Source organism: Ursus americanus, chromosome 14 (assembly GCF_024610735.1).
Source record: "Ursus americanus isolate L20-20 chromosome 14, mUrsAme1.1.p, whole genome shotgun sequence".
NCBI lineage: Eukaryota > Metazoa > Chordata > Mammalia > Carnivora > Ursidae > Ursus > Ursus americanus.
The window spans coordinates 72,396,514-72,407,158 of NC_142140.1; the positions used below are offsets into that span (position 1 = coordinate 72,396,514).

The following is a 10,645-nucleotide window of genomic DNA, read 5'->3' on the forward strand; positions in this document are numbered from 1 at the left end:
GGGTGGGGGGGGGAGGATTACACGGTCAAGAGTCTGGACAGTCTTCGGTTTTCCTGATGGTAACCGGCAGGCCACTGGGTCCTTCCATGGAAACCCACACAGGACCCTCACTTCTGCTGCTTGGAATCGGTGAACATTCTAGGAAAAAGCACCCCGAATTTGTGCTGGGAAAGTACACACCGGGTCACAACCCCACCCGCTGCAGTTCGCACACCCTTCATCTGTGGGGTGTGTTTATGTCTTGGCTGGAAAGGGGCCTTTAGCCTAATGGGAAGGCCCTTTCTTAGCACAATAATTAGTGAGCTGTTCAGCCGCCAGTTGCCAACACGAAGCACTTGTTTGAGCTGAGGTCTCTTGTGTTCATTATGGTGATTATGGCCTGTCAGTGAGAAGTCGCTGTGCTATTCTAGGCGGGGGCCTGGGCTGACCTGATTTTTTTTTTAACTCGGCAGTCAAAATCAGAACCCAGAGTTTGTCGTAAGATAGCTGGTCTTTTCCACAAATGACTTCCCGCCAACTGCAGGCGAGGCATGTGGTGGGGGGCCTGGTGCGGGTCCAGAGGCCAGGTGGCCTGGATGTCACCTGCAGGGAGTTCTGGGTTCAGCAGGATTGACAAGGCCTTGGTGGCCGTGTGTCCAGGGCTTCAGCAGGGAGGGGGAGGTCTTCCCAGAGGAGGAGGGTGGGTGGGGTGGGGGGGGAGGAGAAGGAGCAGCTGCCAACTTCAGTTCCTGATGGGCCCCGGGGGGCTGTTGCCAACACGAAGAGGCTGACCAGACGCCGGCCTCACGGTTTACAGCTCCGGGGAGAGACAGGCTTAGGAGGGTAATTGCATTTCCCATCTGCCTGCTCTGTCCTAACAACTGCCCGAAGAAACGGCGGCAGATACTTCCGTCCCCGTGGGGACGTCAGGGAGGGGAGGCCTGCGGCGAGCAGGGAAGCCACTGCCTGCCCCGCGTGCCTGTGCCCACTGCTGCCTTGTGGGAGGGTGTCCCAGGCTGGCCAGCTCCTCTGATTTTTCCGGATAAGCTGGAACGTGGGTTTTTCTGGAAAGCCTTCTGAATGGAGGTGGTTTCAAAGCCCGATGATACTCACACCAGTCACAGCCCCGGCTTGCACGTGCTTCGTGAGCCGTGGTCTGTGCCGGCTGGGTCAGAGGAACCAACGGTTGCCGTTCCCGCGGCTTTGATCTGTGCTCTGACGTCATGTGCCTGCCCCTCGAGCTGCCTGTGGGCCGGCTTTGGGCGGCAAGCCAGGCCAGCCAGGTTCCCCACACGCCCTGCGTCCGAGGGCCGGGTGCGCGCCTCTGACCCGCGCTACGCCTCGCTGCAGATCGAGATGGCCATCCTCCGCTTTCCGTATGAATCCTGGGGGACTCCGTTTCAGCAGCTGAAGCAGGTCGTAGAGGAGCCGTCTCCCCAGCTCCCCGCCGACCGTTTCTCTCCTGAGTTTGTGGACTTCACTGCGCAGTGGTGAGTCTGCAGCCCTGCAGGGGCTCCGGGGCCTCCCCGAGCCCCGGTTGGCGCCCCCTCCCTGCCCCGGCCCGATTCCAGCTCCGCCCTGGGCCCGGGCCCCTTCTCATTTAGCAAACACACGTCCAAATGACACGGCATCAGAGTATGCAGGGCAGAAGTAGAGCCCAAGGAAACTCTGGCAAACGGTGGTCCTGGTGAGTTACTGATACAGTCCTCCTAGAGATGGGCAGACCCGGTAGCCCGGAAAAGAAAACAAAGCAACGGAGGGCTTGAAAAGCATAAACAGACTTGCTTTACTGATGTGTAGAACTTTGTACCCAGTTAAAGAATGCCCATGGGAGCTCTGTTAAAAAAAAAAAAATTATATTCGAGATTACAAAGGAAATAGGGAGAAAGGAAGGAGGGAGAGGCATCCAGGTCGGCAGAGGGAAAAGTAAATTCTTCTGACCAACTCTTGGACTTCTAAAAATTTATGTATTTATTTTTAATTAAATTCAGTTAGCCAACACCTAGTACATCATTAGTTTTCGATGTTGTGTTCAGTGATTCCTCAGCTGTGTGTAACACCCAGAGCTCATCAGATGACGTGCCCTCCTGAATGCCCATCAAGCCACCCCATCTCCCTACTCCCTCCCTTTGGATTTTTTTTTTTTTAAGACTTATTTATTTGAGAGGGGAGGGGAGGGGTAAAGGGAGAGAGAGAGAGAGTCCCGAGCCGACTCCCTGGCTGAGCGCGGAGCCGGAAGCAGGGCTGGATCCCAGGACCCTGAGATCAGGACCTGAGCTAAAACCAAGAGTCGGACGCTAAACCGACTGAGCCACCCAGGACCCCCCAACTCCTGGATTTTGAAAGAGATTTGAAAAATAAAATTGCAGGGTATTCAGAAGTGAAAGACAGAACATATCTGTATCGTGGGCAAAGAGATACTCAGAGGAAAATTTGTATCCTTTCTTTCTTTTATGAGAAAATAAGAAAGACTGAAAACAAATGAGCCTGGCAAGCAGAGTCGCTGGTCACCTTGACCCTTTACACTGGGGCGTGCCCTGTCCCCGGACCATGATGAGGAGTGTCCCTCCTGATTAAGGACACCGTGTATGCGATTGTTAACTATTGCGTTTCAGTGTCATTTGGTGCTGGGATCATTGAGAATTCCCTAGATCTCTCTCTCTCTCTTTTTTTTTAAGATTTTATTTATTTATTTGACAGAGAGACAGCCAGCGAGAGAGGGAACACAGGCAGGGGGAGTGGGAGAGGAAGAAGCAGGCTCCTAGCGGAGGAGCCTGATGTGGGGCTCGATCCCAGGACTCTGGGATCACGCCCTGAGCCAAAGGCAGACGCTTAATGACTGAGCCACCCAGGCGCCCCCCCAGATCACTCTAGAGACAAAAAAACTAATACTCCAAGGGGCAAAGAAACATGGTGTAAGTCTTTCTGTAATGTGTACGCCCAGGTCCCACTCCACCCTCAGGAGCCCCCCAGAGCAGTCCCACCCCTTCTTCCCAGAGCCCCAGGAGGAAATGTGTCCTCACTGCCCAGTTAGGGGTGAGCCCACCCTGGCTTGGCCGGCCGGGAGAGCTCCTTTATGCCAGCCTGGCTTCAGCCCGCCCCGTTCTCTCCTAGCTTGAGAAAGAACCCCGCGGAGCGCATGAGCTACTTGGAGCTGATGGTGAGTGCGGGCACAGCGGTGGGTTGGTGGGGTCTGGGGAGAAGGCCACAGCCCTGTGCACAGAGATGGCAGCACCTTTGGTTGCCTCTGTTCGAATTCATTCGGGCGCTCAGATGTTCACTCAGACATAGCCCGGCTTCCTCCCCTCTCCTCCACACCAGGCCTCGTGGAGGGGCACACAGGCAGTGCTCCCTCAGATGGTGCAGAGGGATGGGGTGGGGGATGGTGGAGGGAGGGGAGCCATTTTATCCGAAGCTATCAAGGAGGGCCTCACAGAGGAGGTGACATTTGAACCGGGCTTGCAAGGACTTACCTGCTGATGGAGAGGGCATTCCACTCGCCTGGAGGCCTGGTACAGGTGGGGAAGAGTGAGGTCAGTGTGGCCGGAGGAGGGCTGCAGGAGGACGGAGGAGGAAGCCGTCACGCCGTCTCTAACAAGGAGGGCTTCCTGAACAGGGAGGTCCTAGAAGGATGAGTAGGAGTTTGCCAGGCAGGGACAGGTATGCGGGGCAGGAGGAGCACATGGGCCGGGGGTGCTTTGGGGACTCGGACCCAAGGTGACTGCCTTCTCTTCTCCCACCAGGAGCACCCGTTCTTCACATTGCACAAAACCAAGAAGACGGACATTGCTGCCTTTGTGAAGGAGATCCTGGGGGAGGACTCGTAGGGGGCGGGGCCGTGGACTCCACTCTGGCCCTTCCGCGCCCCACGCCCCTTCTGCTGGGCCAGTACTTGCCCACACCGTAAGCTACTGCCAGCGCAGCCTTGGGGGTTTGGGGGAAGACTCAAGGGGGCCGCTCCTGCCGGACTTGGCAGCGGGCTGTTGGTCCCAAGTGCCAAAGAACCAGACCACCGGGGCCCCCGGCCAGGCCCACATGGGCCCCACCAGTGCCTCTGCCCCTGCTGCTCCTTGGACCCCAAGTCTCCAGCCCCCAAGATCCTGGACTTGGACGGGCCTGATGGCCTCCACGAGAGCTGCCCCTCACAGAGAAGGCAGCCAGTGCCCGAGTGTGGGAAACTGCCCGGGCCCAGCCCTGGATGCCACCTAAGTTGTATATTTTTTTTTTATCTCTTGACTGAAAGGACTTTGCACACTTTGGCCTAGGGTGGCCACACCTCTGTCCTGGCATCAGCGTCGGGGGACACAGTCGGGGGATGAGCCATGTGAATCCTCCTGAGCCCCCACGAGTGAGACGACAGCTGCCCACGCCTTCACCCCAGCACTGGCAAATAGGGCCTCTGAGGGCACATGGGGCTCAACCTGGCTCCTGCCCACTGCCTCGGGAGGGGGGGGTGTTTCACTTTTTTTTTAATTTATCCTCTTGATTTTTTTTTTTTTTTTCTTTTGCTTTGTGGGTTTGGCTGGTTTTTTTCTTGCATGGTGTGGAGCCGATCACTTTTCTCCTACCCTCTAGGGATCAGCAGGTGGAGACACCCCTCTCTGCTCAGTCTGGGGTCTAGGGGGATGGTCCCAAGGTCTCTGCTCAGAGAGGTGCTAGGGGAGCTGTCTAGCTCACTCTCCTTGGGGACCAGCTCAACAGGGGCTGTGGATTTGCTTTTGGTGTTGTTTAAAAAAAAAAAAAAAGGAAAAAGAAAATATATTTTTTTGAAGAAAGGACTGCCCAGGGTCTTATCCCTGATGGTTTGGGGCAGTTACCTGATTGTTGTTTTAATTAAAAAAAAAAAAAAAAAAAAGTGGGACAAAGATTGTGTGAGACTGTGTGTCCAAGCGGCGAGTCTGACGCCTTGGTGAAGCTCTGTGGCCCGTAGGAGGCGCTCTTGCCCCTGTGCCAGGGCCAGGGCAGCAGGATTGGGGGGGGGGGGTGGCGGCGGAGGTGGGGTGGTTGCCAAGCCCCTCAGGCCCTGCACGGGACAGAACCTTCCACATGTGAGGACACTGAAGCTCGCAGCTGAGGCTCCAGGCCCGGTGCTGGACTCGGGGCAGAGCGGCAGAGACGGGCGGGGCCCCTGGCGGAACTGCCGGTGCCGCCGCGGGTGAAGACCGCATTGCCAGGGGCACAGAGGGCTGAACACAGGGCAAACACTGCGCCCCGGCCTTGACGCGGTCACCTCATCCAGGGTGTTACATTATTGTCTCAGGTTACGTTATCCCCACTTTACAGATGAGAGAACAGACCCAGAAAGCTGAAGTGACTTGCTCAAAGCCATACACCTTGGAAGATGGAGAAACAGGCCCGGGGACAGATACAGGTCTCCTGGAGAGGGCTCTGAGGAGAGCGGGGGGGCAGCTCAAGGAAGGCTCCTTGCCAGGGTCCAGGGTGGCTCTGCAATCCCGTGATCCTTGAGGCCTGGGCTAGGGCTGACACCCTCCTCCAACAGAATGAAGCAGAAGGGAATTTTTTGCTCATGTAAGAGCTGGCTTCAGGCATAGTTAGATCCAGGAGCCTGGTTAATACCCTGAAGAACTTGTGTCCAGCCTAGCTCTGTTTCCTCTGTCTCGGCTTCACCCTTCCCTCATGGGGACAAGTCAGCTGCCGGTGGCTCCCACCCGCTTAGCAAAGCTCCTGCAGAAGTCTCCGGCTGACTGTCCTACGTAGGAAGGGGTCACATGCTCGTCCTGCCAGTCACAGGCTGGGAGGGTCAAACTTGAGAGAGTCCGCCTACCTACATCTCAAGGTCTGAGAGCAGAGCCTCCCTAGTCCTCCGTGGGAAATTGGGGCATGTTCCCAGAAGGCGGCACTGATTGATCCCTTTGGGGCCCATCTCTCCTCTGCTTTTGTGCACACTCCTCTCAGCCTCAGTTTAGCCAGAAAGGAAGTCTTTTACCCCCAAATTGGCCGGCAGTGTGGGACAGGCTTCTGCCTATTAACCCTTCCCTGGCACAGCACTTAATCATTTCAAGGCACTTTGTGCTCCTCCCTCCTTCCCTCGTGAAGGCAGCTTCTCCTCACCTCCGGCCTCTGCCTGGAGTGCCCCCCAGCTCAAGATCCTGTAGCTGCCTGGCACCCCCACCACGTTCCTGGGCGGCCGCGCCCCTGCCTCAGGGAGGCCTCCCGCGATCTGGTCCAGCCAAGCTAGCGCGTCTTTATTGTTATCTGGGTAGATTTGACCTGCCACTGTTGTGTCCCCAGTGCTGACATCTAGCAAGCACTCAGTCAACCTGCGTTGAATGGAAACGCGAATGAATGAATGCAGCAAGGGAAGGACGAGGGCGTCAATGAATTCCGAAGCCCTGTGTGTGGGTGCGCGCGTGGCCGTATGCGCGTGCGCGGATCAGCCCGCAGGCGCGTGGGTGCGCGCGCCTGTGAGAGTACGCGTGTGCGCGCACAGGACCGACAGGACCCGAGTCCCAGGGGCGCGGCCCCCGTCGTTCCTCCTTCCGCCACCAGGAGGCGGCAGAGCCCCGACTTTGACCCCAGTGTCCCCGGAGCCCCGCCCAGCCTCCGAGCGTCCTGCCTACCCTCTCCGCTCCCCACCCCTCATCCGCACTCGAGGTTTTAGAGGGAGCAGGGTGTCGGGTCGGCGGGGGGCCCGCGCTGAGGCTCCGACCTCTCCGCGCAGCGCTCAGTCTCTGCACCCTACGCCCACTGGCCCGCCCGTGCTCGCCCAGCCCTCTCCCCGCGTGCATGGGCAGAGCGGGGAGCTGTGGGGCTGATGCAGAGTGACAGGGCAGAGGCCTGACTCATCTGCAGAAGCTCACCGGTGCACAGCCCTCGGGAGCTGGCAAACCGCTTCCCAGTTTACAGAGCGCAATAGGGTTTACAAAGGACTTTGCACTTTGCAAAGCTCGGGGCTCTTTACGACGCAGTTTGCAAAGTAATTTACGTTTGCAAAGCCCTGTAGTACATTATAAAGCACTTTGTAGTTTGCCAAGTACTGGCCCCATCAGAAAGCACTTTAGAGTTCTCGGACTCCCGCGCACTAGTTCAAACAGCCCTTGTTTACAGGTTCAGTTACTATTTATAGGGTCCTTCCGCTTTTACAAAGGGTGTCCAGGCGTCCAAGTGCGGCTGCCAGTGTGCAGATAATTTTGACATTTACAAAGGACGTGCACTGTCCCCTCGACAGTGTGTATAACCTATGACCTCACTGAAGGCGGCGGAGTCCCCTCTTTACGTCCCCAGGCTGTGATGTGGAGGTCAAAGGCTCTTGTGCCAGGGCTGGATGTCTCTGCTTCTCTCCAGGCAGCACGGTCTGGGGGGGGGGCCTATCCCTGGGGCTAATGAGTCTCCCTAGACTGATAGACAGATGGCAGAGGCACGTGGACTTTCTGTTGCAATGACAGTGGTGAGCGCGTCCTCATCGGGTAGCGTTAAAATGCAGCATTCCTGGGGCGCCTGGGTGGCTCTGCCTTCGGCTCAGGGCGTGGTCCCAGGGTCCTGGGATCGAGCCCAGCATTGGGCTCCCTGCTCAGTGGGAAGCCTGCTTCTCCCTCTCCCACTCCCCCTGGTTGTGTTCCCTCTCTCGCTGGCTGTCTCTCTCTCTCTGTCAAATAAATAAATAAATAAAATCTTAAAAAAAAAAAAAAAAGGAGCATTCAGGCCTGGTCAGGAGTGGGAAGGCAGCCTTAGAAGGAAGATTTGGCGACTTCCCTTCTGGAGGCCAGGGAAAGGCCAGGGAAGGCAGCCTCCCTTGTTAAATATCAGCCCAGTCTCTCCTCTCCTCAGAACTATGCTGTGGCTCCCACCTCCCCTAGTCCAAGCCTCCTGATGGCTCAGAAGGCCCACACCAACTGGCACGCCCTCTGACCACTCTCCCACTTCTTCCCTGGTCTTCAGACACACAGCGCTCAAACACACTGAGCCTGGACCCACCTCAGGGCCTTTGCACTGGCTATTCTCTCTGCCCAGAGCACTCTCCCAAGATGTCCTCCTGGTTGCATCAGATGTCTGTTTACCTCCGGCCTCCTGACAGAGGCCTCCCTGACCCCCCTGTCACTCTATCCCTTCACCCTAGCACATTTTCTTCCCAGTACACTGGGAGCTCTTCTAGGGCCTGGATGGGTCTGTCTTGCTCAGAGCCTGGCATGGAGGGGGCTCTGGCACCGACAGGAAATGGCAGGTGCAGGGAAGGTGCCCTCTGGCCTCAAGGCTGAACCTAGAACCAAGGCAGTGGGGCCCCGGGAGCCTAGCCCTGCCAGAACCGTGCCAAGGTGTGGGCGGGGGAGGGGGTGCTGCAGTTCTGTTTGTTTTGGGGCATCAGTCCTCGGAGGGCTCTGCAGGAGCAAGGTAACCCCGTGACTGTACCGCCTGGGGACCCTGCAGTCAGAGAAGGGAAGCTAGCAGCTCAAGGCCACACAGCAGGCAGCACCAAAGCTGCACCAAACATCCCCCCTCGCTCGGGGTCTGAGGGCAGGGCTCCGAGAACCACCGTGAGTAAGGTTTACTCCCCCGCTCCAGTTTTTAAGCCTGTTTGCGTAACTCTGGCCCAGGGAAGGGGGGAGGGGCTGGCAAATGGCTCCAGGCCACCCGGCTGCCTGTGGCAGGGGCGGCAACTGAGCCGCAGGGATGCAGCATCGGGCCCAGCCCTCCTGTGAGGGGCTGATCCTTCCCCCGCCAGCCCCTCCACCCCCTCCACCCGGGGTCTGTGGCCTCTGCTCCCACACCTCCCCCGATGGGGAGCTCATTCTCCTTTAGACGTGCTTCCCGGAGGGATCAGAGACGCTTCTTGTCCCGGTTCTACTCCCTGAGGCCTGTGACGTGAGGGCCTCATGTGTAAACCCTGGCACGCTCCAAGTGTTCATTTCTTTGCCTCTTGTGAAAGCCGATTCGAATCCTTTTGGAAACCAGGTGGGAGGGTCTATATATACATCAGCTGTGCTATGTTTATCGCGGCTCATGCTTCCTCACGCCCGGGGGACTCGGGTTCTCCTGCAGGTGACAAAGGCCCAGTGAGGGGCTGGCCCTGCCCGCCGCCCCCCAGACAGTGAAGCAGAGCTGGGGGAACCCAGCAACCCGGGAGTCCTGCCCCCCGCCCCCAGCCCAGCTTGGCCCTGCCCTGCGTGAGCACCTGCCAAGCGAGGTTCAGCGGCGCCCGCCCCCTCCAGGCTCGCCGAAGCTGTGGGCTGCTCTATTCTTGTCCTGGGCCGGCCTCGCCGCGAGACTCAGGTGGAAGCAGGCTCGGGAGGCAGCGGCGGCTGTGACCTCTAGTGGGGATGCACCAGCCCAGGAAGTCCTTCCCTTCCATGGCTCCCCGTTGCCCGGGGGTACAGGCGAAGGAGACAGCGGGGACTCTCCACGGCACAGCCTGGTCTGGACTGCTCCCCGCAGGGCCTGGCACACGGAAGGGGCTGTCTGCGCACCCACTGTGCGCCAGGCTGCGTTCTAGAACCGGAGCTCCGGCGGGGCTGAGGCCACCTGGGCCGGCCCTTGCTGAGCTCAGCGAGGGCATCAGAGCGGGCACCGGCCAACTGCCAGATGCTTGAAGCGGCGTTTCCGACCTCTTTTCCATGATCACTCCCTAAGGAGAAACACCACGTTAAATTAATTAATTAAATCATTTACATTCATTAAACATAATTATAAGTAATTTGATAAATTAGGTAAATTATTTACATTTAATTTCTCCCAAATGGGAGATACAGTATAAGGAATAAGATTTTGTCACGCAGGGCCACAAGTTATTGTACCATCGAAGCTTTCTTTCACTCCCCCGAGAGCCAGCTTTGGCCAAATGTATGGCTAAGAGTGATACAAACCACACTCAGTGTCGTGAAAGAGAAGGCGACAGGTGAGAGTGGGACCCTTACTGGGTCCCGGCCAAGGGAGAGTCCGCAGCCTCAGAAGCTCCGTGTGAGGGGAGTGGCAGGGGGAGGAGGAGGAAAGAAGTGGGTGAGGCGTGGAGAGAGCCTGCCCGCAACAGTCTGTACCGAGATGGGAGGGGCCTTGGTGCCACGGACGAGAATCAAGGGTTAGGGGCAGCTCCTGCGGGGTCCTGCAGGCCATGACGAAGACTCCAGACTTCATTTTCAGGGCCTCCGGGACATCGCTGGAGGGTGTTAAGCGGAGGAGAGAGGCAGTCAGACTTACATTAAGAACCACAATAGCGCCTTTCTGAGCTGTTGTCCTGTCTGCTACGTAAGGCCTTTGGACGTCCAAGCCCTGCTCCGTGCCCCGACCTCCTTGAAGGCCTATCTACCCTCCATCCCCAGCTCTTGGGTCAGACAGCCCTCCCTTGACTCTGTCACCCCAAGCTGTGTGACCTTGAAGATGTCACAGTACCTCTCGGAGACTCAGTGTGCTTATCAGCAAATTGGGGGCGCTGACATCGATCTTGCAGGATTGTAGGTGGTTTCAAGGAAACCCTGGAGGCCCATCACAGGCCTGGCACACAGTAGGTGCTCAGTTAATGAACCCGTGCCTCTGCTTCCTGTTGTTACCCGCTGCTCTTGGGCAGCTCCAGGCCTCTCAGGGTATTATGAGCACCAGGCACTGTGTTCCGTGGGTTCCAGATTCATCCTCGTTCTCATAGTTGCTCTTAAACTAAAACCTCATTCCCCGTAGTCCCCCAGGACGGCAGAGATAGGCTTGCCTTTTAACCTTGGTC

At 57.6% G+C, this 10,645-nt stretch overlaps 1 protein-coding gene across 2 annotated transcripts in view; it reads left to right on the plus strand.

The window, feature by feature from the left end:
• Positions 1–4,754, plus strand: part of MAP2K3 (mitogen-activated protein kinase kinase 3) — a 28,180-nt gene extending 23,426 nt beyond the window's left edge. The window contains exons 10-13 of one of the 2 annotated variants that reach the window (XR_006776273.2): positions 1,330–1,469; positions 3,094–3,139; positions 3,723–3,882; positions 4,223–4,754. Coding sequence is in view for 1 of the 2 variants with exons in the window: in XM_045778170.2 (XP_045634126.1) it covers positions 1,330–1,469; positions 3,094–3,139; positions 3,723–3,806 (270 nt within the window). In the remaining variant the exon portion in view is untranslated. Of the gene's footprint in view, positions 1–1,329; positions 1,470–3,093; positions 3,140–3,722 lie in introns of both variants that reach the window. The other variant, XM_045778170.2, reaches the window with a different exon arrangement.
• Positions 4,755–10,645: the final 5,891 nt, after the last annotated feature.